Source organism: Eucyclogobius newberryi, unplaced genomic scaffold (assembly GCF_026437365.1).
Source record: "Eucyclogobius newberryi isolate DKJ021-1_F unplaced genomic scaffold, fEucNew1.0.hap1 SCAF_5, whole genome shotgun sequence".
Classification (NCBI taxonomy): Eukaryota; Metazoa; Chordata; class Actinopteri; order Gobiiformes; family Gobiidae; genus Eucyclogobius; species Eucyclogobius newberryi.
Window position 1 is genome coordinate 25,252,748 of NW_027316167.1, and position 27,939 is coordinate 25,280,686.

At 39.9% G+C, this 27,939-nt stretch overlaps 2 protein-coding genes across 4 annotated transcripts; one reads left to right on the forward strand and one right to left on the reverse strand.

Annotated features, from left to right (window-relative positions):
- The first annotated feature begins 306 nt into the window (after window positions 1-306).
- Window positions 307-23,429, forward strand: LOC140380669 (neuroplastin-like). Of its 3 annotated transcripts, none has more exons than XM_072464561.1 (9): window positions 311-692; window positions 14,253-14,600; window positions 16,666-16,840; window positions 17,212-17,306; window positions 19,546-19,685; window positions 20,274-20,547; window positions 22,102-22,123; window positions 22,229-22,325; window positions 22,372-23,429. In XM_072464561.1, exons 1-8 carry the CDS (start codon window positions 617-619, stop codon window positions 22,287-22,289), a joined length of 1,191 nt encoding a protein of 396 aa, XP_072320662.1. In that variant the 5' UTR covers window positions 311-616; the 3' UTR covers window positions 22,290-22,325; window positions 22,372-23,429. The 3 variants fall into 3 exon arrangements, with proteins under 3 accessions (XP_072320663.1, XP_072320662.1, XP_072320661.1); XM_072464560.1 differs by having other exon boundaries at window positions 312-692; window positions 22,229-22,302; window positions 22,418-23,429; XM_072464562.1 differs by lacking the exon at window positions 14,253-14,600 and having other exon boundaries at window positions 307-692; window positions 22,229-22,302; window positions 22,418-23,429.
- On the reverse strand, window positions 23,010-26,348 carry rec114 (REC114 meiotic recombination protein). The gene is made up of 6 exons (XM_072464563.1): window positions 26,206-26,348; window positions 25,991-26,080; window positions 25,026-25,109; window positions 24,737-24,910; window positions 23,892-23,954; window positions 23,010-23,780 (listed from the first exon to the last, which is right to left on the reverse strand). The coding sequence occupies exons 1-6, from the start codon at window positions 26,287-26,289 to the stop codon at window positions 23,616-23,618; spliced, it is 660 nt and encodes a 219-aa protein (XP_072320664.1). The 5' UTR covers window positions 26,290-26,348; the 3' UTR covers window positions 23,010-23,615.
- Between the last annotated feature and the right edge of the window lie 1,591 nt (window positions 26,349-27,939).

A 27,939-nucleotide genomic window follows, 5' to 3' on the forward strand; every position in this document is an offset into this window, starting at 1 on the left:
AGACTATTTATCATTATTGGCTGCTGATAACTCAACGTGTGTCTAATGGACCATGCAAAAAGCAGTTTGACACAATAAACGACAGGCTAATTGCCACCAGCAGTGCCTAATGACTAGGCCTACTTTTGACGTGAGACGCGGTCATGAGCGCGCAGCAGACGCAGCTCGGCGTTGCTGTTGCGAGCGCATCGGAGCCCAACCAGCATCTCTTCCTTTTTTTTTGCCCTCAAAAATAGCCCGGTGCTGCTAAGTCTCATATTAAAGGTACATCACTTCCCGTCGAGGTAAAATGTGTGCGCTACTTTCATTCTAACCGTAGCCAGTGACCGGAGGCGGCTCAAATGCGCATCGTTCTGCGCATCTTTGAATCTTTGGAACTGCACTGTGGACAATCTCCCTGACATCCGAGGACCTTTCTCCTCCACAACCCGCCGAGGCTTCTTCCACACCTATGGCTGGACACCACAGCGAGGACTTTAATCACATTGCACTGACATATCCCTACTTTTGAGCACCCCCCCGGTAATATGCTGGGTCCGCTTCTCTAGATCACCGCACGATCTTCCTCCCATTATTCGTCCGTGCGAGCTCCCGCTGCACCGCGCGCGCCGTGACGATGCGTTCACTGATGCTGGCCCTGCTCCTGGTCCTGGTGCCCTGCCTGATGCTGCCACTCGCCTCGGCGCAAAACGGTAAGTATTTTTCTTTTTCTTTTTGACGCCCGACTCCGACTGCGCTCGGTCCACTGCGTTAGCCGCGGAGAGAGGACACGGCCATTCTCCAGAGGACGGCCCCGACTCCGCTCACTCTTTACCGCGGCTACAGGTCGAACGCGCGCGCCGCCGCCTCGTCTTGACCGTGCGGGTCCCGGTCATTTTCACGGTTGCGATGTCTTTTAAAAAAAAAACATCCGAGTGCGCCAGGAATAAGAGGCGCGATGTCATTTGCAGCGTTTTCCCATGATTTACGTTTGAGTGCTGCATGGGTGTGTGTAGTTTGTTTGTTTGTTTGTTTGTTTGTTTGGGCGAGGGAGCTGCAGAGTGTGCAAAGCTCCACACCAGAGGCAGGGATGAACTAGCCTTGTATTAACACCACAGCCACTCAGGCAGACTTAAATGCTGCACTCCTCCTGCACCTCCTCGCAGCTGTGGGGCCCAGACTCCAGCTTTGATTGACACACCACCTCCCCGTTAATAGCCCCACTACACCAGGCACACACACCACTACTGTACGCTGCGAGCTGCTTTTAGGTGTGATTTTTTATTCCACTCTGACCAAGTGTTTCTCCCCCCCCTCCCCAGGTTTTTTTCAGCACAGTTAGTGTTGCTCTCAGTTTTGCATGTCAGCTGCCAATGCAAGTTATGATTCAGACAGAGTTGAATCAATGTCTAATCACGTTATTCGCCCCTTATCGTTGAAAATCTGCGTACAGTGCTGACGTTTGTTCAGGGGAATACATGTTGCTAGAAAGACTGTTTATAAAGGAACTCGGGTGATTTGTGTGTGTTAAATGTGAGTATTTGGTTTGCACAGGCCAAAGCTACACAAAAACACACATATAGAACAACAACACATAAATAAATAATTACAAATACACAGAAAAGTACAGTCTTAACTCAGGGGTGGGCGACATGGACAAAAATTATGATCTCAATGTCTGTTTTCTTCTTCCGATGATAATAATCAGGCAGTATGACGACAAAAATGTGCCTATAAATGCACTAAACTTGAACAGACTCTAAAATACTCATCAAATGAAAGTAACAGCACTTGATATCTTCATTTCAAAGATTACACAGGACTTTTAAGTTTTAATCAGCTCATTTTTTGCTGCCTTAGTTATTATTTTAGACCAACATTCAATACATATCTAAATAAAAAAGATTATATTACATTAAATATCTTTTTCGATATACCTCCCCACCCTAATTGGTATTATCAGTGTGTGCTGAGAAACAGACTCAAACACTAAACACAATTGACATTTTTAGATGATTACATTTCATTTCTGAAACCACAGAGAAGAAGATTCAAATTGGAAATAAACATAAAGTACCCTTGCATAAAGCCCAGACCGAAAATTCCTCATCAGTTACAAAACACACATTGTCTGTAAAATTCCTCAGCTTTCTTGATTTGAGGAGACTTAAAATGTGTTACTCATAGCAAGCTAGCCTCTGATTACGTTAGCCGGAAAATTTAATTCTATGTAAGCTCTTTATAATTTTGGAACCCTGCAGAGGTATTTCCAACTCACTCCACCCACTGTGGATTTTGCCTTCACAATCATATAGGGCTGTGTGTTTGTGACGATCACTCTTTTCGTGTTTTAATCGAAAAATACAATAAATGACCTTCTGTTCGTGACCTTATGGGCGCTCGTTCATCCACTCAAGAACAAGAGCAAGGCCAAGTTTCTAATCTACCAAGGCTTTTAGACAACAAGTGTCACCAAATATTAGTAATAACATATATTTAGAGTAATATATTCATACAACACTACAACACTAGACCTTTCAAGATCATTTCTCAGTCGAATTTCAATAACTGATACTTTCAATAACAGATTTTGGGATTTTGGGGGGCTCTGTATTTAATGTGTCTACCTTTTTTATTCTCTTGCTTTAAGATTTTGCGTCAATGGTTTATTTCTCTCATTATATTGCACTTCAACATCTCTTATGTTAGCTACACCGCTACCGCTACTCACAGTGGTCAAAATGCCAGATTCTTTTTTTTTTAATCCTTGTTTTGTTTCACAGTCCAAAAGGCTTGAATGCAAAACGCAGATTTAAGGCGTAAATGGGGTTTCACACAGTCAGATTCTCCAGTAATACTGTACTACAATTGGGGGAGTGACGTGAGGAGAATTATAATTATAAGTGCTTGAGATGTAATCACTGTCAGGGGAAGCAGCGGGGATGTAGTGCTATCCGTTCCTACAAGTACACCCACTACTGTACAGGTAGCTGAGGGCTGCGACAGAAATTTGGAAGACTGTAAATAGCTCCCATCCATTCTGCCTCGATTCTATTTTTACCAACGAGACACAGCCCCGAGAACTGTGGCTTTAAAGGTCCTTTGTGGAAGTGAATGCATTAACTCTTAATGGACGGCACCCTGTTCACAACAGTATCTGAATTTAACATAACGGCATTTATTTAGACTTAAAGACTCAAATATCTGACATATTTTTTCAATAGAAGATTTCCAAGGAAACCCTTTTTCCCCCTGCATGTTACACTATTTCTTCAGCAAATGCATGTACCAATCCAGTTGTTACTACCTTGTTTGACCGTGTTACCAATCCGATATCGCCAAAACACTAGACATAAAATCTAGTAGAGTCACATATATATAACTATGGCATCATAATGATCCAAGTTTCCCTGCAGAACTGCATCCAGTCCAATTTTGTCTCGCTGTCAAGGCACTGGACTATAGGTACATTTGAGATTCTGGAAATGGCTGTAGGGCTGGAGCCAGCAATTAGACTGAGTCATGGTTGCACACTGTGAAATCAGATATGGGCCTCATTGATTGAACAGGGCCATCACATATACACATTGCCCGTTCCTTAAGGACAACTGTAATGAGGATGTGTCTCATGCAGTTTTTTTTGCTGAGAATGTGTGTTAAATCTATTACAGCACAGCTCACAGGCAAACACAGATTCACTGCTAGATTTCCAAGTCCACCAACTGCGGAATTACTGAAGAGGGCAACTTTTGACACTTTTGATCCCAGTGTTAGCTATCTGTTTGAAGGAGGAGGATTCAAGATGCCGTTTGTTGATGCCGTCATTTCTGGAATTGGGTGTAATAACACTAATACTGTACATGTGCAGTAATGTGTCATCCACCTGTAAAATTATGTGCAATGCTGTAACATAGTGCGAATTATTTCTGATAAAATCCATTCAAGTCACATTACCCGCATTTTGTTCTTGTCCACAGTGCATTTTTCACAACCAGAGTCACCGTTGTCACTTATTGGAGTTTAAAGACTATTTTAAAAAGTGATTTATCTTGATATTTATTGCATGTTTCTATTCACCTACTGTTCTTGAATAGGAAAATTCCCCACTGTGGAACAAATAAAGGTCCTCTTCTCTTGACTTATCCTATATGCAAACATCTTGCGTTTTATAATCTAGTTTGCAGTATTTTCAAATAATACTTTATGATCTTAGTATGATCACCAATGCAGCAAGCTTCTGTGTGACAAGGATTTCAAATAAACGGTGACAGATTTGTTTTTTTTAATCTACATTGCTTATTTAAATTGCAGTGGGTATTATTTAAGTTCTTCAAAGAAATTGCACAGTTCTTGCATACTAGGTGTGGAAAAAAAGAACTAGTGGTATGTTATATATAATTCAATTCTCCTTTGTTGGCCTTGGAGTATGGCTGTGCTATTCATTTGAATCAAATTGAGATCCAATTCATAAATGATCAGCTTAGGTCTTTTAAACTAGAATTTGTTCTGTTTGGTGCAGAGTCCAGACTTAGGAGGAATAAACATGGCCATTTTATGTGTTAACTGACACTTATTGAAAAGGAAAATTGCAGTGGAAGGGGAAAAAAGATAATTGACCACATTTTTGCTGTACTCAGTTCTGTCAATAACACTCTCTCCACATATATACTGTATATGTATATATCTCAAAAGTGTACTGAGTACTTTCAAAAAGGTTTTCCAGGTAGATCACTCAATGCTACAAACAGGATTTTACCATGGGTCTAGTTCAAATCACTAGTCTGTACTGATTAAAGCAAGGGTAGGATTAAAAGATTGACTATGAAATATTAAGCTCTTGCTACACCTCGCATCTTTTTAATCTGAATAGCTAGATAAAATGATCATAGTAACTTGCCAACACTGCAACAATTGAATTTGGATTATTACTGAAATGATTGGCAACAAATTTAGCATTTGATGAATTTATATCTGAAACATAAACGCCAGAGATGTGATTCAGATAAGAATATATTTAAAAGCCTTTTTATCAGAAGGTTTTATGGGACAGTGTGAAATGGTCAGAGAGAAGGTGGAGACATTCAGCAAATGCTTGTGACTGGGAGGCCTACCCATGTGGTAACAACATACAGTATGCTATGCCATAGTTTCAGCTATAAGTGATTGAAATTGTGTAAAAGGCTTTCATAAAAACAAAAAAAAACAAAATAAAATATTAACTACCAGGCCAACACCAAACTGCTGTTTTCTTACACACACAAAACTCAGGGGATTAAAAAGTAATTTGACTGACTTGAATCACCGTTTTTTCTTTTGAGAACATAATGAACCAATACAATTTTTACTTTGCTGTTTTATTGTGATGTCACTATAAGTATTTGTGTGTAATTTAATGACAAAATTATTCTGAAGGAAGCTACTAATTAGGACAGTATACTCCAATATACTACAAAGTAACACTTTTTCATAAAGATTGCATCTGATATGGAAGCCAGCACTTATTAAAAGCAAGCATTAGTTTGGTGAATGAATCATTGTGCGATCTCTTTCTCTAAAACTGCAAGAACAAAAATGGAAAAGTATGCGACATATTGGCATTAAAATTATATCTTAATATCAATCTACATTATCACCTTGGACAGATAATTTATCGACCTCTACAGCATGTATACGTACAGTATGCAAAGAATAAATGCACATTAGGCGCCTAAGTGACCCCAGGGGGTTTTCCTCTTGCTGCTCTCTCTATGTTATGGGACTGTTCCAGGTTGTGGGCAGGCAGCAGGCTGACTCACTGAGGCTGCGTGGTGCAGGTCTGGTGGTGGTGGTGGTGGTTGTGTGGCATGATGTCAGGCCAAAGGGGATTTCTCCTCTGCCTACATCAAGAGTATGTGGGCTGTAATAACTGCCACTATAAAGCTGGGAGACGGAGCTGTCACTCAAAACTACTGGGTGGATGGCAGAATAATATAATTTTTGATGGTGTTTATAACACAAAAGTTTCACTGTGTACATTTTCAGTGGAAAGTCCACCACTTGTTTGTTTGATTATATTGTTTTGCCTAAAATTTTCCACATTATGTTATTAAACTGATCATACTGCACCAGAATAAAAAAAAATAAAATAATGGATGGATGCATAAATTAGGACTTTGCTAACAAAATAAGGAAAACAGTATGTACACTGAAATTTACACAGAAATTTACAGATGGTCGGAAATAGTGCAGAAAGTGAACAGTGCCTGAATAGTACTTAATTGAGTATTGTTAAAGTGTCAGGTGTTAAGTAGGGCTGGGTATCACGGCCAATTTCCAAAATCGATTCGATTTCAATTCATAACGTCCTGAATCGATTAATCACGATTCGATTCGATTCAATCTGCTCTTAAATAATGAAAATGGCTCAACTGTGTTACAAAATACAAATGTACTTTATTTTTTCTTTTCACCATAAACTGGTTTTAAGTGCAAACTTGTAAATTGGACAGTTTAAACAAAACTGTCTCAAGTCTCAAAAGTGCAATTTTGAAATATAAAGTCGTTTTTAGACCTGCTTGTGAGGCTCAGTTCAGTGGGTCCGACGTGCATCAGTTGCATTATCTCTACTGCACCAACCATTATTTGTAGCGTTGTCCGTCACGACTGCTGGGTCTTTGCTAGTCAGCCCCCCTCTCCTGTATGGCCCCCCTCTCTTGTATGGCCCATGTCAACATATTAGCTATATTATTAGGGAGTGTCTACAGAGCCGCGGCGTACGGCCGAAACTGCCATGTTATTTTGTGCCGCGGCTCCTGAAACTGCTGCGCTATTTGACCGCGCCGTTTTAGACCGCGCCGAGTTAAGGTGGCTCGTCAGAAGCGTAAATCTTTGCAGGCAAAAGTTGCGATGGCCTCTGTTATCTTTATGACCAGCGGAGAATCGGCTGGTAACAGTTTCATTTTGTTTTTCCCCAGACGGCTTGTTGTCGGAAGCTAACGTTAGCGTAGTGTGATACCTGGTCAAGAGGTTTCTGAGGTTTGTAGTATTTCTACAATAACTGACCTCCGCTTGGCAGATTTTGCAAACCACTTTGGTTTTATCCGGCTCTTTGTTTTAAATCTGAAATGGTTCCAGACGTCAGACTTGAGTTGGGACGGCTCGCTGAGTCGAGTTTTACCTGCGTCTTGCACGCTTGACAAGCGGACGGAAACGCACCACTGCTGCGCCACGCACAAGACTACTGGGGAAAAATCTATCTCATGCCTTATGAATCGATATTGCAAAATTTTAATTACATCGATCCAAAATCGATTAAATTGATTTTTTTACCCAGCCCTAGTGTTAAGTGTTCATGAGTCCTACAGCAGAGGGAAAGAAACTGTTCTTATGGCGGGAGGTTCTGGTCCGGATGGACCGTAGCCTCCTGGCTGAGGGGAGTGGCTCAAATAGTCCATGTCCAGGGTGAGAAGGGCCCTAGAGCCCTGGAGACGTACAGGTCCTGCAGGGATAGAAGTCTGCAGCCGATCACCTTCTCAGCAGAGCGCACAAAGCGCTGTAGTCTCTGTTTGTTCGCTTTCCTCAGCTGCCGCAGGAAGTACATCCTCTATTGGGCCTTCTTGATGGGGGAACTGATGGTGGGTTCCCGCTTGAGGTCCTGGGTGATGGTGGTGCAGAGGAAGGAGTCCACGGTGGTGATGGGGGGGTCGGTCATGGTGAGGGGGAGTTGGGGGTTCTGTGACTCTCCTGAAGTCCACAATCGTCTCCACTGTCTTCTGGGCATTGAACTCCACCTCCCTACAGTAGACAGACTCATCCCCGTCCAAGATGAACTCGATGAGGGTGGTGTCATCCGCAAACTTAATTCGTTTTACGGAGTCGTGGCTGGAGGTGCAGCAGTTTGTGTACAGGGAGAAGAGCAGAGGAGAAAGTACACAGTCCTGTGGAGCACCTGTGCTGATAGTACGAGTGTCTAAGATATTTTTCCACAGCTGCACGCACTGCCTCTGATCAGTTTTTTAAATGACAGTATGCGTGTGTAAATTAATGGCCAATATTAGGCAAAATGAGCATCTTGAAAAGCGCTAATATTATTAGGCCCGAGCGCCACAACCTGGCGAGAGGCCTATTAATCTCGTAAGGCCGTGCGAAGCACGGCTGCGAAAGTGCGCACGTAGTGCGCACGAAATTGAGCGCGAAGCGCTCGCCCACTTCCAAACACTCACTAACGCACTCCTCCACTCATGCACGCCCCGTGCATACTAATTAGTTGTAGGAAAATGGAACATTACCGTTGTAAACGGGCGAAGCCCGTGCAAAAGGTCGCACTAAACGAGCACTTTACATATATAAAGCACTCATTTGCGCTAAGTAGCTCACGAATACGTTCCCCATCTCTTGCATGTTCCGTGCATATAAGCATGTAATGCAAAAATTTAACATTATTAATGTATAGAGGGCCAAAAACACAAAGTGGGCGGAGCCCACTCAAAATTAACGAAAGTACCCGTCAGTGACCAGGGACCCACACCATGAGGTAGCGCTTTCCGAAAATGTATAGTTTATGATATTTGAAAAATGGGAAACATTGTTTTCGCATCGGAATATTATTCTTTCTTTCTTTCTTCTCGGGACCAACCCCCCTATTTTTCACCCAGTGAACATTGACGAAAAGTCACAAAAATTTGCACACCTCTAAAAATCGTGCCTCTCTACATTCTGGCTATTTCAAATGTACCAAAAATGCATTGAGAGATAGGAAAAGACACCAAAAAAATCTGATCGTAGAATCATGAAATTTGGCGCAGAGGTAGATGGTGACAAGAGAAGTAAAAAATATTATTACGGCAACGCCGTCCGCCCAACCAAATGTCGGCCATATTGGTTCAAAAATGGCTATGCATGACTCGGGAGTTTTTCCAAATGTCGTACTTTTACAAACTCCTCCCAGGGCGTTGGCTCTAAAAAGCTGAAATTTGGTGAAAATGGTACTGATGAGTTGGACATCAAAAGTTATCCAAATTACATTGATACCTGTCACGGTTTCTGTGCGGCGAAGCCGCAAACTTTAGCTAGAATTTCAGAAATCTCCCAAATTTAACATTTCTGCCGTTTGCGCAGATAAAGTCCGAATTGCGTCAAATTAGAATCAGTTGTTAAACTCTTTGCCCTAAACCTACTTGAAGTGAAATAAATTAATTTGGCGCCACAGCGCCCCCTACAGATTTTATATGGAGGTTAAATGTTTAGTTTTGCGAAATTATATGAAATTTGACACACAACTCAATTTTAGCATCCCCATCAAAAAAGTCAATGAGACCCATGTCATAATTGTTATGGCGTTGCCGTAGCGATGACCAAAACCTCCCACGTTATTCCAATGGGGAAATCACCAGAACATGTTTACACTTTAGACTTTCACAAACTTTAGCCCTATTAACCTGAAATTTGGTGAGACTCATCTTCAGGGGTGGACCATCAAAAGGTATCCACATTTTTATTCAAAAAGTCACGGTCTCTGTGCGTCAAAGCCGCACATTTTGCCAAGAATTCAAAATAAAATAGCCTTTTGATGGTAAAACAAAGGGGAGAAGATGTGACAGCGTCACAGATTCAGCAGTAGGCGTAATAAAAGGACCATTGTGGCGCGTTAGCGCCCCCTCCTCTTGCGGCGTAGCGGCGGCGGCGTGGCGAGGGCCGATCATTGCCGCTTGCGGCTTTAATTTATTATTAAAACTCAAACAAACCAGCTTACAGCTGATTCTCGTGTTAAGTTTCACTTTAGTTTTCTGCATATAAGATGCACAGCACATGCTTATGCTTTTACTACACGTTTATGGGTGGAGGAGGAGGTAGGGCTGGGTATTGCCAAGACCCTTGCGATACAATTCCCTCGTTACGATACGTATCCCGATACATTTTCTTAAAAAAGGGTCTTGGAGATTTACAAAATGGGTATTTTTTTTTACTCTGGATAAACAAAATGTATGAAATGAAATGTTTATCCACAAAGTACTTATTTATAAATCAATTATGCTCTAATAACTTCATACATCCAACCAACTGATCCAAATGGAAATATATGGAACACATTCTAGTAAAGTATTGCATGTTTTTTGCCAAACAATTCGCATGATCCGAACATGCTGCCGCAGCATCTTCTGCAGAGATCAGCTTCTGATCAGGTCCACAGCTCCTTCTCACCTCGGCCGAGAGGAGCGAGCAAAAAAAAGCAGCATTTATCAGCGCATAATAGCATATCAAAAGGGCTATTTCACCTCGTTTGCACGTCATTCATTAGCAGGGCTGGGTACCTCACGATACAATATGTATCCCAATACAGGGTTCACAATACGTTATGAATCCTGATACACAGAATGTGATACGATACGCATCCTGATTCATGGATATCCCTTAAAACTGGTGTGAAGAGTTAACTAAAATAATGTTTTAAGTAAGTAGAATAACAAAATGCATTAGAATATCATGTTCACACTGTCCTCAACTGTCCTATGATTAAGTCACATTTTCAACTCCTCAGATTCAGCCTTGATGCGTCAGTCTGTAGGTTCTTTATGTTGAAAATCACGATACGCATCTCTGTATTGATACACATAATGCCAAGAAGTCCGTCACGATATATCACAATATATATACGATATATTGAGCACAGCCCTAGGAGGACTATGGCAGATTGCATAGTATTTTCATTTTGGCTGCATCTTCTCACTGTATTTTCCAGTGAAAACCACGCCACAGTTACTTAGAGTTTACACATTTACCTGGACCGAGGAGGATTATAGCCACAGATTTCAACAGACTAAAAAGTAGATTTACGCATGCAGACTTTGTGTTGGTTTCGGGTGGATATGAGGGCAACTCTGGAATACGGTGAAGTTTTCTTAAAAGGCAGATGGTGTGAAAACATGAAATAGGTCATTTGAGTCTTTTTGCGGTTTTAGTGATCACAGCGCGGTACTGCAATATTGAGATCACAACCGCTTGACCAATGGGCAGAACAACAATTCAAATTTTATTCACTAGAAATAATCAGGATTAGGTTGGTTAGACAATGCGAGATAGTGCCCATGTAGATAGTGGGTACTTTTGGTTTTCCCAATGGACATTTTCAGACTTCTGTGTGCCAACTTCAACATTTATTCTATGAGGAGCCCGTCTGTTGGTTTGTTTTTTTCCATAGCTATGTTCACTTCATGTTTGAGCAGCTCTCGTCTAGTCTGGTTGGCCATGTGTCGTCTGTCATTTGTTTGCAGTGTTTTTCTCAAGCCTTCTCCTCCTTTTCTGAAATTGTATTTTCGACTCATCTTCTAGCTTGTTTTAATTGTCATTTGCAGAAGATAATATAAGATAAGATAAGATATTCCTTTATTGTCCCACATGGGGAAATTTCATTGGTGCAACGCAGGTAGATACAGAGGTAGATACAGAAGAACAGATCACTTATAGGAAGTCTGAAAAACACTTTCAGTAGAAGATCTCCTATAAACAAAAACTCCCATAGACAAATAAATAAATAAATAAATACCATTGCATGTGATCCCGACAGTAATTGCACATGAATATGTGTCACGACAGCACATAGATTGCACATGAATTTCACAGTAATTGCACATGAATTGCACATGAATTCCAACAGCAATTGCACATACGACAGAATTGCACATCAGTATTAGGTTAGGTCAGTATTGCGACGGGATAACGTGACGATCTCCGGTATCCCTTATATATTATGACAATCCTCTTAATTTCTTCAAAAATGTAATATAACATGTTCAGTATCAGTTAAAAATATACTAATTGTGTTGGTGGATAGGCTTGTATTCACCCTCTGGGATTGAGTGGATGAGTCCAGATGTTTGCAGAGAAGAAACAAATGCTAATTATCCTGCATGGTGCATGGGAGCCCAACTCAGCAGCCATGTCACTGTCCTAAGACATGACTCTAGTACAAAGAAGGTTTTGTGGTGGTATTTGACACTACTAATTCATTTTCATATGGCTCTGAGTCAAAAACTGTTTTGGAATAGACTTGTTACCATGGCACTGACAATTCAACTGAGTTTCAACTTCGTAAAGCTGGTCCAAAACGTATAAAACTTGATAAATGGTAATGTGTTAGGAGATATCACAGTCTCAGTAATAATCATGAATAATTGTTAAATCGTTGTGTTTTTCCTCACAATAATCGTAACAATCTGACATTGTAACATCACATTGTACATTTCTGATCGAGTGCCAGATTATTGTCTGAATATTCTCATCGGCAACAAAAGGCCTCCATGCTGTCTACCTCCATAACTGCTCAGTCAATTAATACATTGACAATTGAGGGATTACAATATATTTTGAGCATGTGGAAAATATAGTATCATGAGTATGTAGTAAGTTGTAACATTTTTATATGAACTCTGTCCTGGAGTGAAGGCATTTGGCCCATAGGTCTCCATAGATCCATTCACGTATCATCACTTAGGGAGCTTGTGTGTTTCGACTCATCCCACAGATGAACACTCGAGAGACCACAGGCTTTTTGTTCTCATTTCCTCTCCAACATTCTAGGGCGGTGTTTTTGTGATTTATAGATGGGCGGGCAGTTTACAGCAGTCAGAATGTACGAGCAGCGCAGAATGGCTTGTGCGGTGCAGGTGATTTGTCAATAGATGAGGTTCATTAAGGGTGGTATTCCTGGCTAACTACTGGTGTGAAACAGGACATGAATTAGGCTCAGACATCACATTGTATGCTGTAGTATCAATGCTCAGTTATTATTGATTTTAGTCTCAGATAGAGTGTGTTCTTTAGCCACACGGCAGATGAAGCAGTCTGATATTAAATACAAAAGGGCACAGCTGAACGGCATTCACTATTTTATACCACTGCTACTAATTGTGTATCATCACTGCTCTTCAACTACTGCCGATTCCAAATTAAAGCTGGTTGACCTCATTTCAAAGCAGCCCCCGCTGATTTGGATAAAAAGAGATTAGATTTATAAAGGCATTCACACTATAGACAAGGCTACATGTGCTATGTATATTTACTAACAGTTCATAGGGAAGGGCAATACATTTTTCTGGTTATTTATAATCACTTACACCTTGTGGTCCCAGTAGGGACATTTTTCCTGTAACACTAACCATTAACCCTTATATGAGTTTATATTGCATATATATTATTTTTATTCATATCTTTTTAACGTGATGTTATAATGAATATACAAATTTCCCATACAAAATCCCAACTGTGCTATATATTTTTATTTCAGTTGTTTATTTTTTATTTCATATAAAGTTTGTTGTTTTTCTATTAACACCGTAGGGTCCAATGATGAAGACACTGTTCTTTGGGCGCTTTGGTTGACAATGACTTTCTTTGACAGTTGCAGGATCTAGACCTGGTCAGGAAACCTTGACATTAAAGCCTTTTACAAACCATTTGTGGCTGCTGCCCCCGCTCATCTCCTGCTTGATGCAGAGTGCCGAGTGGAGCGGGTTCTCTGAATATTCCAAATGATTGGACAAATACACTTCTCTCTTCTCTTCTCTTATGACATGAGTATTTGCACTTCAGCTAACAATATGAAGCTAATGACAAAATGCGCCCATTCCTGATCAAGCGCGAGGGCTTTACCCCCTCATGTATCCGCATGCAGGAAGAGTTTCATATAAATTCCATTATTTTTAGTGCGTGGTAAACATACTTTCAGTGGACGTATACAGCCTTAACAAAAGCAATATATCATTTTACTGTTCATTCCATACTCGTTGGTGGTAGCCACAACTGGGCTGGGGCAGACTGAGGGAAGTGATGCTGCCATTCTATGCCATCAGCCCCACCAACCACCAACAATCGGGTTAATCTTGCTCAAGGACACAATGAAAGTTTGCACTTAAACCAACGCCGCCCCACCTGGTATTCCCAGCGGCACTTGCCCAAACCCTGCTTAGCTTTCAGACACGATCGGGCATTGGCAAGTTAGTATGGCCACAGAAAAAAGAGAAGAAAAGAGCAAATTCACCATAGCCTAATGCTCCATCTTGATTGTTTTAAATTAGTTACCTCTGCCAACGATTGCACAATTAGTTGGTTGGAATCGTCGTGACCGTGCATGTTTGTAAAGGTTTTAAAGGACTAGATTTGAACTGTCACTGACCTTTTTGCTTCCTCTTTCAATGATTTATGTCTCACCAACTTCTTGTCTATTCTGACTCAATGTTATGTCTTTCTCCATTCCTTTTCCCATATCTCTTTCCTTTCCCTTTCTCTTCCCTCTCCAGCTGGTTTTGAGAAGTCGCCCATGTCCGAGACTAAGCTTACAGGGGACGCCTTTGAGTTGTACTGCAGTGTGGTTGGTAACCCAACACCAGAAATCCAGTGGTGGTACGCTGAAATCAACCGTGCAGACTCCTTCAAGCAGTTATGGGACGGAGCTAGAAAGCGCCGAGTGTCCATAAATACGGCGTATGGAGCCAATGGGGCCAGTGTTCTCGGGATCACAAGGCTAACGCTGGAGGATTCTGGGACCTATGAGTGTCGAGCGAGCAACGACCCCAGGCGGAACGACCTGCGACAAAACCCCGCCATCACGTGGATCCGTGCCCAGGCCACCATTTCAGTGCTACAGAGTGAGTTGTCAATGCTCTAGGGCCTCTACATAGTGAATCTCCCTAGACACTTTACATAATGAATCTCCCTAGACACTTTACATAGTGAATCTCCATAGACACTCTACATAGTGAATCTCCCTAGACACTCTACATAGTGAATCTCCCTAGACACTCTACATAGTGAATCTCCCTAGACACTCTACATAGTGAATCTCCCTAGCCTGGACAGAGCAGTAATTTTTCTGCAAATCTCCTCAATACCTTATAAACTGTCCTTATTCTTTGTGTGTAACATTTTCATAATTTCCTAATGCTGTTGTATATACTTGTTTAAATTACTCCAAATTCTTTAAACTGAATTATGAAAAACCTTGAGATTTTTTTTAAGTAATGTGGCTTTACTTGAATAATGAACCAATCTGCTAATGGCAAGGACAATTCCCTTTCTGGAACTACAGCTACAGCTTTGTGTGTTAGGCACTAATAAAATAATATACTTAATCCACTGCATGTAGACATTCAAACAAACCAAATTTCAACCCGACCCAAGTGATCTGCTTGGGCCACTAAGGCGCACATATACTAAGTGGAATGTTGCTGGTGAAGCTCTCTGAGAAGCTTAGAGAAGTCTGATCCTCAGGGCTCATTTGATTGGACTGACTAAATATGATTTTGGAGTGTTCCAGTTGGGATTGCATTAGTCTTTAAATCCTAACGATTTTACAGACAAATACATGATCCAATCCATACATGCACATAACATTTGTATTTGCTTGAAAATGATAAGTTACATGGTAGTAATTTCTGCTGCTTATATTTTCTGCTAAAAATATTATTTTCTGTTGAATTGAAAATGCAACTTAGTTTCCTCAAACATAATTGTATAGAGCTATACAGGCTACATTTTATGTGAGCCAGTCAAGATTGTTATTGTATCATAAATCATCATCATTTTCAAGGTCACATTGTATAGTTGCACAGCAAGGACTAGCAGAGGAGAATTCAACCCAATCTTGACAACAAGTTTTTAGTTTTAGCCCCAAATTTGGTGTTTGCAAGTTCTAACAGGTAATATGGTGTCCTACAAATAACCTTCTGGCTAAATTGCCTGTGGACCACAATGCAGTGTTAGCTAAATGCTAATTTATGTACCTCATGTTGTGTGTCTACGCATGTCTCAATGATGCTATTAATAGTACATGTGGTCCTGGTTGGTGGAGGAGAGTAAACCATGGCGGGTGGGGGGTAGCACTTCCCCGAGCTGTTTTTAATGGCAGGAGAAGGTGTCCTGGTGCTAATAGAAGTCAGTACTCCCGTCTGACTTGCTCCTTTTTGTCTGCTACTCTTTGTCCTGATTGTGCCCTGGCAGTAACAGCCTGTAGTAGGATTATGATGCTGCACTCAGCTCCTCCCCTCCGGGGCTCAGATGTTGCCATGGTTGGCCTGACTAAGAGGAGGAGGAGCAAGAAGGAGGAAGTGTTCTGTTCACTACTCACAACAGAGCAAAGGGCACATCCCTCCAATGACATCGTCTGCTTCAGTTGAATGTCCTTGAGACATGGTGCTTTGCTATATTTAATAATTGTTGTATTAACCAAGTAGGGGGGCTAAATCATTAAGTAAGCTATATTATCAATATTTACATATTGAAAGTATATTCTTCAAGGTAAAATACCATAGGTCATCCTAGGTCATACAATTTATATTGGTTTTCTACAAATGTGGACGACCCTCAGCTGATTTAGGTTGTTTTCTTGAATTATTTTGTTTTGAACATGCAAAAACACCTCAATGAACAAATATAGTGCACAAATGTAAAGGTAAAGGTATCTAAATGTATTTAGGTGTAACAAGATCTGTTGCGTTTCTATATTTAAGTTAAAACATGATTTATAATTTACCCAGCACGTTTTTTCAGTACGTTTGTGTTGCTTGTTGTGTGTGCTTTTGTCTTGACTTCATAGCCTCCCTCCTACACAGTTTATATAAAACAGCTCACAGCTTACAGCTGCTACTGGCTAAGAGAGAATTTGTGAGTTCTGAGGCTGCTTCTGTGGGAGCATTGACTGTTTCTCTTTTGCAGAACCAAAGATCAATGCCTCTAATCAGACCAATCTGACGCTGGATGGCTCGATCAAACCAGTCACTCTGCAGTGTAACCTCACATCTGCCCATACTCCTCACAAGGAAAGCTTCTGGATGAAGAATGGAAATGAGATCTCTAATACAAGAACTGAGCAAAGACACACAACATACAGGTGACAAGTGACTTCAAATCTGTTTCAATTACATCAAAAACAGGATTCCCTTTCATACTGCCACACAGTGAGAACATAGTAAGCACAAGGGCACAAAACTCCAGTCACCCCTGTGGACATATCACAAACTCTCACTGTGATAAGACACATCCTTATCTCATTACATTAGCAATGCTCTAAAGATGTGCTGTCTTGCAGAGCAAAATTAAGAACTGCTGTTCGGTAACAAGACTGTATCTCTCACAATTTTCCAGGCATTCACACACTAATTTCTTATGTTACAAAGCATAAAATGCACAATATAGTTGCCGGCCATGCAGTGTGGCCGATTCCCTGTGCTTTAACTTATATTTTATTTTGTATGATCACAGAATTGCAAAACCACGGGCAGATGATTCTGGGGAATACATGTGTGTGTACACATTTGACATGGCACCAAATGCTAATGCAACAATTGAAGTAAAAGGTAAGTTTTTACTTTTGCATACCGTCTGTTCCTAATGCATCCAGATGGTATAGAATTGTAGCTTTGGCTTGTCATCTACTGAGATAACCATAAGAGTACAAAAGATGTCAGTTTCAGTTAATAGCGACATTAGCTGTGAAGAAGTCCTGTAAACAAAATGTTTGAATTGATCCTGTGAAGCAGCGATGACAGAAAGCTGTCCTGAGGCTGTTGTCACTCTCAGCTTTCACTGAAACAACAGTCAACCAACATGGACAGGAGCTGAAAATCTGCATGACTGCACTCTGATCAGCGTTAAATACACCAACCACTATTCTATTTGTATTTGCCACACACTGCTATCTATGTTTAAGTACGGCGGTGCACAGACAACAGATAAAAAACCTAACCGAAAAACTACTGTGTTGGTTTTATTCAAGCTGACAGTGAATTCATCAACTTGAATAAGGAATCTTCTCTGAGAAAGGGCAAGTGAAAACCCTGTTCAAGAGAAGCTTGCCTGTGTGCAGTGCTTAAGCCAATTTGCTATGGCATGGCTTTGGTGCATACTGAGCATGTCCTGCCTTCTTCTTCTTCGGCTTGTCTTTAAGTGGTGCCTGATTGCATAACATGGGTGACATGTTTTTTCACTGGATTGGGGAATGACAGAATTCTATGCAACTTAAAATCATATGCCAGTCCACCATTGGGCGGCTTGCTTTTTGCTTTTACCTCCATTTTGGTTATTTTTATCTAGAAATGTTGACACAATATTTCTAGTGTATCAGTCATTTTTTAACAATGTGCAAAGGCATGTTTCCTTCATAAACATGGTGTGCTTGACATTGCTTGTGACACAGGTAGCGAGCCCACTGTTAGGCGGCTCTGCTTTGGGCCTCTGGCAGCCGCTCACTGAGATCCCTCGCCTACAGTGTCCTTGGCACACTCATCTTTGCAGGACTCGGCTCAGAGGCAACAGATGGAGGCTTCTGTGATGTTGTAGGATTAAGGCTCTGATACCAGGCCCAGCCATTTTTGTGGCCAGAGTTTATTGTCTGCAATACTAAGCTCAAATAAATATTTTTATCCACAAGTCATGACCTAGACATTCTTATGCATCCATTAATTTCATTTTTATCCATAATTTGAATGAATACAAAGACATGATTTCTGCTTAACATAGTTCTGCTTTATGCATTATTTTGTAATGTTTTTAGGGACTTTGTACATTATAAATTAATCCAACAATGCTATGCTTCTGTTTGGCACAAGACCAGTCCTCAGAGACAGACCGGTTTACATCTAGAGTTTAGTTTTGCTCTGCATTTGGCACCGCTGTCAGTCAAAGACATAAGACTGTCAAGATAATGCACAAATGTGCTTGGTTACTACCCTGCCCCAGGAATATGTGCACACTCCATAATTAGAGTGAGTGATGTCACCAAGGAGCCCAAACCCCTCTTGCTGCATTATCTATGTGCAGATGAAAAGACTGTGGCCTTCTTCATTATTTTGAGAGATTGCCAATACAATTGTTGTTATTTTGAGGTTAACCAGAGAAGCAGTCACCAACGCACAGCTATTTAGGAGGGTTTGTGTCAGACAACATGTCAGAATACATCTGTATTCTTTTTTTTTTAATAATTTGTTATCCGTGCCCTCAGAATCAGAACTAATTTACAATAGTTTCTTTGGTTTAAAGATTCTTTTGTCAGAGTCATTGAGAAATTATTTTGAATAAGACCATCTGGAGGCTTTATTTCATTCTTATTACTTTCTTCCATAACCTCATTATACATTTTAATAAAATGCTTTATCTCTTCAATAATGATATTCCCAATAGAAAAGGCTGAGTGGCAAGGGTACCAAGCCTTCTTAAATTAACAGTTTTTGTATTGAGCCTGACTGAGCCTCTTGGAAATATGTTTTATTAGATGATTAAACAATGCATGTACTCCACTGTTTTGATTATTAATTAAAACCCATTTATTATTTTTGCTTGATATTCTTCTTGAGAGGCTGCCTTCTTCACTCTCTTTTTGCACAGGTTGCTGTTGTGGTATTTAGAGCAATAGTTGGGTGAAATGTTGCAGACTTTTTCACCTCTCCACAATTTCATAGTGAAGTGACCTGCCAGTAAATCAGGGAATCAAGTCATCATCAACATAACTCTTATTGCATCTATTAAATCTCTGACATGCCTGATTGCAAACCGATTGGAAGTCAAATCACCTAATTAAATATTGTTTTACTTTCACAGCGAAACCTAATATTATTGGCCATAAGCGAAGTGAAAACAAGAAGGAAGGAGAGAATGCAACGCTATATTGCAAGTCTGTTGGCTATCCTCATCCTATCTGGTCATGGCACAAAGTGGACCAGGACTCTAACACAAACACGGTATGGGAACACGTTAAAAATAGATTGTGTTCATGTGAAATCGCAACATCATAAAATGCCTATAGTTTCAAACTGAGCTGGAGAAAATTGTTTTTATAAAGCACAATTCATACAAACTGTAATTCAAAGTGCTTTACAGTGTTTGAAACAGTAATGGAAAACAATGTACGTCAGAGTAAAATAAAGAATAAAAATAATGTAGTTTTTTAAATATTAAAAAACAGGTAAAATGATGACAGTCATAGGCGCGGCTAAACAAAACAGTTTTTAGCTTGGATTTAAATACAGTGAAATACTTCAGAAAGTAGTGCCATTTATCAACTGCAAAGTCGTGATTGTTGTCATTTGAGAGGAATGAAGCCATGAGATTTTATGGCAGATTTGCAGAGCTATACAGATAATAATGAACAAAAATCAACACTTGGGGATAATCAGAAACCCCGCCAAAAAAACAGCAAATCTACCAGAGTTACATATTAATCTCCATCTAAAATATGACAAAATCAAATTCTAGTATGTGAACTTGACCTTTTACACCACCTGACTGTTTGCTAAAATACACTGAAATTGCCGATTGATTTTTTGCAGGAAATAGATAACAGTACAGGGCGCTTCTTCATCACAAACAGAAACAACTACACGGAGCTCAACATTCTCAACTTGGATATTACCACAGACCCAGGCGTGTACGAATGCAACGCCACAAATGTGATCGGGACCACCGCCGAAACAACCATCCTTCGCGTGCGCAGTCATCTGGCACCGCTTTGGCCTTTCCTGGGTGTACTCGCAGAAATTCTAATTCTAGTAGTGATTATTGTTGTGTACGAGAAACGCAAAAGACCGGATGATATCATTGACGGTAAGACCATTTGAACTTCCTTTCCCCCCCCTTGAATCTATTAATAGGAAAGTGCTTTGCAATACTGGGGTTAAAATACTAATATTTTGACCGTAGTATTCATTATATCTGTCTACTTTCCACCATTCTTTCCAAATGGCACCACAATAAATGGATTGGTAAGTGCAATGGATTGGTTTGCATGGTTTTAGCGACAATTCATTATCTATGTTTTTTGTTTTTTTAACCTACAGTCCATCCTACTTTCCTGAATTTAAAAAAAAAGATTAATCTCCTTTTCACAATGTTCACAAGTGGTCTTACGCCAAAGGATCAGGATATGTACCGCCTCTGCTCAAGTGGGTGGACTATAGGTGCAGGGCTTGTATACATTTCTGACCAGGATGTCCCACAGACATGCATGGTGACGCAATGGTCTGCAGCATGCCACACATCCACATTAACAGTTTAAACATCTGTTTCACTAAACTATTATTCCCCAGAATGACTTTGAAAAATTTAATAATGTTTAGTTTACTGCAGAAAATCACCTCACTGTCACCGTCACATAGTAATGACTGAGGTTATTAGCATTCTCCCAGTCAATAACATGTACTGTACTCTTTGTCCTGCCGGGCCTCGTACCCGTCCTCAGTCCTTACGCACCCGTCCTCTACGTCAACATGACGGGCTAACTCCGCATGTTGCTCATTAAAAATGACTAATTTGCTCTTCCAGGTCGTACACGCAACACTGCGAACACGTTCTCCTCCGTTCGCCGTGCACTTTCCCGACTCGGGCCGCCAAATCGCATAGCATCGATGTAATCTCCAACCAGTCTACAAATTTGTTCTTTTTTTGGCCAAAAGATGAAGATTAAAATGGATTGCGTTTGCTATGTAGCAACTGAAGTTGGGGAAAAGCTCATGCAGATAAAGCGTTATTATTATTATACTATTGAGGCACAGGCGACTGGTCTGAGACGGAAGAGAACATGACTTTTGAGGCAGATGCTGAGATAAAAGATAAAAGAAAAAGTCGCTAATGACTCATAGTTTTAAGATGCCGAGAGTGGATCTTTTTGTGAAAAGTGAAAATATATCATAAAGAAAATTGACAAACATGAAATACCATAAAAATCTAATTAAAAAAACGTCTTTCTTAACACTACAACACCCATTATCTTCAGTCATGTTAAGGAATGCTGCTGTTGCTAATTTGTAACTGCATGGAAAATATGTCACTGGCTGGTTACACTATCTCAAACCAACTGCTTTTTCATGCTTTAGGCTGTGGGTTTTTTAACTTACTCAACACATGTTCCCTGTCATAACCTCAATGAAATAGTGAAAGTCATCTGTAAATAATCCCAAATATATAGGTCTGAAATGAACAGAACCTCCCCATAAATAAAATTAAGATACATTTTGGTGCTTATTAAGTGATTTTCACATTATAACAGATGGTGCCAAGGGGTTTGTTTACATTGATTCCACACAATATTATGTTTACATTGTACAGTTCGATGTGTATTAATGTTTGTACATGTTTTATTTTCTCGTTTTTCCGCTTTAGATGATGAACCTGTAGGACCACTGTGAGTATAATGTTATAGTTCTCATTGTAACATTGAGGACAAGGGATTTGTAAATGTTACTGTTACTTCATTTTACTTTTTAAATCAAAAGTACTTATTTCTCAGGAAAACGAACTCAACGAACAACCACAAGGACAAAAACATTCGCCAGAGGAATATGAAATAAGCAATACCCTAAAGTAAGTGTATTTGGCTAAAGTAAGTGTATTTGGCTAACGAACAACCACAAGGACAAAAACATTCGCCAGAGGAATATTTAAGGATTATCCATAACACTTTGTCTTGATTTGGCAGATCAGATGGCTAAGCTGCATACTTTGACTGAATGAAGGCATCAAAAGTGGCATGCTGGCCGGAATGGAAAAAAGCATATCTGTCTGACTTTATGAGAAACAATATCAGCATAACACTGGCATCAAAGAGAACATAATGGCTGTCTAAAGCATGCCTTATTCAGTCTTGCGTGGAGATTTCAGGAGGAATAATAATGACTATAACCACCACAAAAGGTGTACACATTTTTTAATGTGATGTTTATGTCTCCTTTATTAATTTCATCTTGTCCTCAAAAGAGGTGATCCCTTTTGTATTACATATCATGTACAATGCATGCAAGATAAATACGCAATAGGATACTCAGAATTGACATTTTCTGTTGTTATCCCTCGTGTGGCTTTTTGTTGGAAATGATCTATGTTTTTTATATATAGCAATTAGTTATATTCTTGAAATTTGTACAGCATATCATGGCCATTCATCTATGTTTGGATTTGTGAACGTTTGAGGGGATTTTTATTTTGAAGCAAGGGCTTCAATGGCAGTATTTATTGAGTGGGAAAACTTTTGTGTGTTTAACTTACAGCTAAAGAAATGATATGTGTATTAATTATATTTTCTTTCCAGAGTTATTAGATGTCTTGTATATGTTGAGGTATGAGTGTTAAAATGATAGCGATACTGTAAAAATGTTTTTATATTTCCCAAATTCATCAACAGATTTTTATTTGCCTCTACTTAACTGTATAGCATGGCTATGATTCTATGCAATATGTATTCTTGAATAGATGTATGGAGAGCAGTTTGTTTCACTCAGTGAAGCTTTAATATTGTGAGATCACTTGGAAACTGGCATAGCAAAATCACTGCTGTAGCTGCATGACTCCTTTTTCAATACAATGTAAGTATGTTTGTTGCGATGGAAATGGACCTGCGTACAGTTGGGAACTGAGGGACCAGAGTATATAGCCAAGATTAACTATATGAGTGAAACAAATATTTTTTTCTGAATAAAAATATTAAAAATATAGACGTTTTCCCACAGTCTTTCAGCCTAAAATTGGCAGTAGTTTTCTCTTCTTTATTTTTTTAACAATGTGATTCAGTCAGTGAACAGCAAGAAACACTTGGAACAGGCACAGCCTACACAAAAATGTGGAAAACAAACAAATGGTCATACTGACTTGACCTTACTGTTTTAAGCTGTTAGAATTCTTCACTCTTGCAACAATGTCGTCAGCTGTTCCTCCACCTTCTCCACTAAAGCGTGGAAGCCCGGATCCAGCAGAAAAACACGCAGAAGGGGCTCCAAGTCACCTTGCTTCAAATGACTATGATGGTACATTTCCGGCAGACTTAAATTAATATCTCCTAAGAAATACTAAAAAATAAATAAAAATGCATTGGTTTTCAAAACAGGCACTCGAAGGTTCACACGTGATGAATCACTTTGAAAAAAACAATATCCTCCTTTCGAGCAATAGTGAATTACCTGTGCAAGCTTCTTCATGGGCAGTAATCCCTGGACCGCCTCACGCCCCACATCATCACCGCTCTTAGGGAGAAACAAGAATCGGGGTCAAGAGACCAATAGATGGCTTCATAACTAATTTAACGATAGCCTTTCATCTCCACTGAGAACTCCTTCAGTGTGGCTGTTCTCTTAAGGTCACACGCCACTTCAATTAGTCTCATGAAATAATTGTACACACAGCAACATAATCCCAAATCTAGTCTCCTAAATGTATTGTGCCAAACAAACAAAACAAATGTAACATTAGAATGTATTTCAAAAAGGCTGAATGGCCATGTAAAGGGTCTAACTATTAGGGGTTAACTACATGGCCCCAAAGCAAGAATCTGTCAAATGAAAACACAGTGTACAAATCAGAAAGCAATCGTGTCACTGTCTCAACTGCTGTCTTTCTTTTAATAATTTGATTTTAATTTAATAACTTGATCATGTTTGCCTATTAAAGCAATACTAACCGTATTTTGTGATCTAAGGGGCTATCACTTTTTGTTGTATTTATAAAACAATTACATAATTGTTCCCTATTGCAGTCTGTGTGTGTCTATTTGGGGTGGAGCAAGCTGTACAGTGCATGTATGATTTATGCTCTCTCACTTGGGCAGTGCTATGGTGGTGAAGGTTCACATTAGACGCACAGGCCAATTGTAAATAGCACCACCTAGTGAGCGATGTGTAGATAAAATAGCTGCTGCTGCATTATGTAAAGTTAAATGTATGCACTTTAACCAGAGTTTAACCCATTTTAACAATCTTATTCTAGATTTATTTGGAGAAAAAACATAAAGCTGTGTGGTTTCAGTCACCTGTGCTGCTTGTGTAGAGGTCTCGGTATGGGTTTGATTAGGTGGCTGCGGGGCGCCCTCCAGGCTGGTGACAGGCAAGTACTCCATTACTTTCTTCAAAGCATTTGCAGACTCTTTTGAGGCATCATCCTTAGTTTTGCCCTCGAACTGCATTCTGGTCATGCGACTCTCTCCCTGCAAAACAGACCTTTAAACAAGGATTCTTCAGCTGACATGAGAAGCATGACTATTCGCTTTGGTGTTTGTAACGTATTGGCACAGTGACAACAGAATATATAGGCCAATTTACCTTTAGAGTAAAACGAAACAGCAGATTATCAGATTTTTGTTGAATTTTGATATCGTCCCTGCATGTGACCAGATGCACGGTATCCTAAGAATGAAAGAAATGTATAGATTAACATACACATGAAAACAAGTGTGCGCCAGTCACAAGTAACTTACACTTAGCTCATTTCTCCCTTTGCTTTACTCAAAACGTTCAGTTAAAAAATAAACTATGTCAAATGCTCCACAAGAGTAGATACACACAACTACCTGCAGATGTCTCTGTTTACACAGAAACCTCATGTGAGGAGCACAGTAAGAAGAATCAGGGTGTCATTGATATTATCATACACACCACACAATAAACTACTACTATCACTATATGCCCTGCAAGACCTCAGCTGTAAAGTAATTTAGGTGTATCACATTCATGGGCAAAGAACTGAGAGGTATGATGGAGCTTGTTACTGAGCTTAATGTGTGATTACTTATCATTCCAAAGTATCATCATTTCCAATATAATAGATACATTGTACTGTTATAATATATTAAGTCCATGAAGTAAGAGTAATTGTAAATCTGGATAGTATATTGTAGAAAATAATCTGACTAAAACTGAATCTTTTTTTACAGTGGAACACTCTTGGACAAATGAGGGATAACAGGGATATAGTCTGGACATAACATTTGATTTACCATTTGAAAAAAATAAACATTAAATAATACATACTTTTCAAAAGATAAACCTTCATGTTTCTTTTCCACTAGAAAATATAAGCCTGCCACCCCAGTAATCTATGTGTAAAAGTATGGCACACTGAGCAGTAGCTTATTTTACTGAAGGTTTATTGAGAATGCAAAATCAGAGTAAATGTCTTTTATAAAAGCCTCATAATGTAGGCTGTAATCTCTTATCTGAAAATCAATGTAGCCTAAAAAAAGCTTCTCTTTGACCTTGACCGGGCAGTGGCTCTGACCCAAACTCACCAGGCTCTCCTGACCCTGCATCACCAGCAAGTGTCCAGAGTCCAAAATCGTCAGAAAAATGTGTGACTTTTTCTCTCCACTCTCATAAACCTATACAAAAGATAAAAAACGATTATGATTTATAAAAGCTAAGCACATGCTCCACTGGTAGGCCTATGATAAAGAACGACTAACACGTTCTTTATGCTAATTGCTAGCAGTGTTTGCTAGCTTACCTTCCACGGGATTGTTGTTTTGTCTTTAGCGCCTGGTGTATACCGTGCAAAGCGCTTCAGTTTCCATGTCCGATTAGTGGCCATGTTTTAAATGTGGATTTAAAATCGGGACTTTAATGATTAAATGCAACTCTGCACCACAAAGTTGATAGTTCACGGTTTTATTTCTGGCGCGCTTGACTCTCGCTGCGTTGGAGCACGTGACATGGACCCGGACACGACACTGCGCAGAAGCACTGATCTACTATTGTATTATTGCTACTATCCTACTGTATTATAGATCTACAACAGTCATCGTCATCATCTTCATCATCATCATCATCATCTTCTTCTTCTTCTTCTTCTTCATCACTCTGTATGAAACACTGGGAGAACACACATTTAGCACAAGTTAACAATAAAATAAATGTTATTGAACAGATTTTCAGGGTCTGGGATTGTTGGCGCCCCCTGTAGGCAGGAAGTGAGTATAGCAGGTGGAGAGCCAGGTATTTTTTGGATATTATTTGCATTTCTATGGCTGACATTTTTGATTTTTTTTTGTAGTAGCACGACAGATAAGAAGAAAAACGTAAAAGTGAGCAGATGAATGGGCCACTTATGACTCAGAGCCTTAAACACAGATCCACATTATACTCACCAGTGCAATTATTTTTGTAAGCAAACCTAAATCAGGCTTTGACATGTATAAGCAGTCAGACAAATCCTGCCAGTTTTATTTGAACTGTCAACCACAGGCATTAGACAGACGCAGCTTCAAGTTTGAGTTTCACACTTTTATTAAGCCTGATTTCCCCTGTATAATCAGTTTTTTAGGGGCAATGTTGACTGAACTGTGAGGCAAATGTGAGGCAGTGCTGTGGCTTCTCTAATTCCACTGACCTGAGTGAAAAAGCTTCCCTGAAACTGCCTAAAACCAAGCTTTGCCCACAACCACAATCGATAAAACACAAGAAAAGGATGTGACTGTTTATTAGCTCCACTGGTAGCGTTGCTCCGTTGGTGATGTGTTTTCAACACACCGCGGGCTGCTGCAGCCGGAAGTGACGTCATCGTGAGCGCTTGTAGGATGATGCAGAGAAGAAAAAGGAGAGAAAGTAGCATATGTTGTCATCCTAAAAAATGAACGGTAGGTAGATATACTTCCATGGTATAGATTAATAATTGCAAACCTATAGTACTTAATATAAAATGAACCATATCGCAATTGCCAACGGTTATGGGGGTCACGACTGAAGAGGTTCAGTTTCAGTTTACTTTTTCTTTTCTTCTTTCTTTTTACATTTTAAGGACTTTTCAACATTCAACAGATACAGGCTACTATTTATTTAAATTGCTGTGGCAACAATCCTCACAGAACTAAGACTTGTTGACTGTTTTGTTTCCTCACTAGAATGACCTGGAGTTGTGTTTTACTTCTTTCATGCATGAGTTAGAACTCCAGGGCTCAAACCGTTGAGAGGCGTCTGGCTGAAGACCTCCACCCAGATGACCCTCTTTACCCCGAAGGCTCCTCCAGGATGCCCCTCACGTGACTCGCCTCCATCCACAGTTCCTATAAGATTAAACAATTAGTGGCCATATGAAGGGGCCAAAAGAGCACAAAAGTAAGAGTTTCTGTGTCTTTTGTAATGTAACACAGAGGTTGTGGACTTGTAAGTCATGACTTGGACTCGAGTCAGACACAAGTCATTATTTTGATGACCCGAGACTTGACTACTAACTTGTGAGGTT

What these genes read in the sequence shown, in the direction of transcription:
- LOC140380669 (XM_072464561.1), top strand. Translation starts at nt 617, where the DNA reads ATGCGTTCACTGATGCTGGCCCTGCTCCTGGTCCTGGTGCCCTGCCTG. An exon ending in CACCATTTCAGTGCTACAGA is followed by an intron (nt 14,601 to 16,665) that starts GTGAGTTGTCAA and finishes TCTCTTTTGCAG; the next exon opens with AACCAAAGATCAATGCCTCT. An exon ending in CAAAGACACACAACATACAG is followed by an intron (nt 16,841 to 17,211) that starts GTGACAAGTGAC and finishes GTATGATCACAG; the next exon opens with AATTGCAAAACCACGGGCAG.
- rec114 (XM_072464563.1), bottom strand. Translation starts at nt 26,289, where the DNA reads ATGGCCACTAATCGGACATGGAAACTGAAGCGCTTTGCACGGTATACA. An exon ending in TGCAGGGTCAGGAGAGCCTG is followed by an intron (nt 25,110 to 25,990) that starts GTGAGTTTGGGT and finishes TTTCATTCTTAG; the next exon opens with GATACCGTGCATCTGGTCAC. An exon ending in CCTCTACACAAGCAGCACAG is followed by an intron (nt 23,955 to 24,736) that starts GTGACTGAAACC and finishes TTTCTCCCTAAG; the next exon opens with AGCGGTGATGATGTGGGGCG.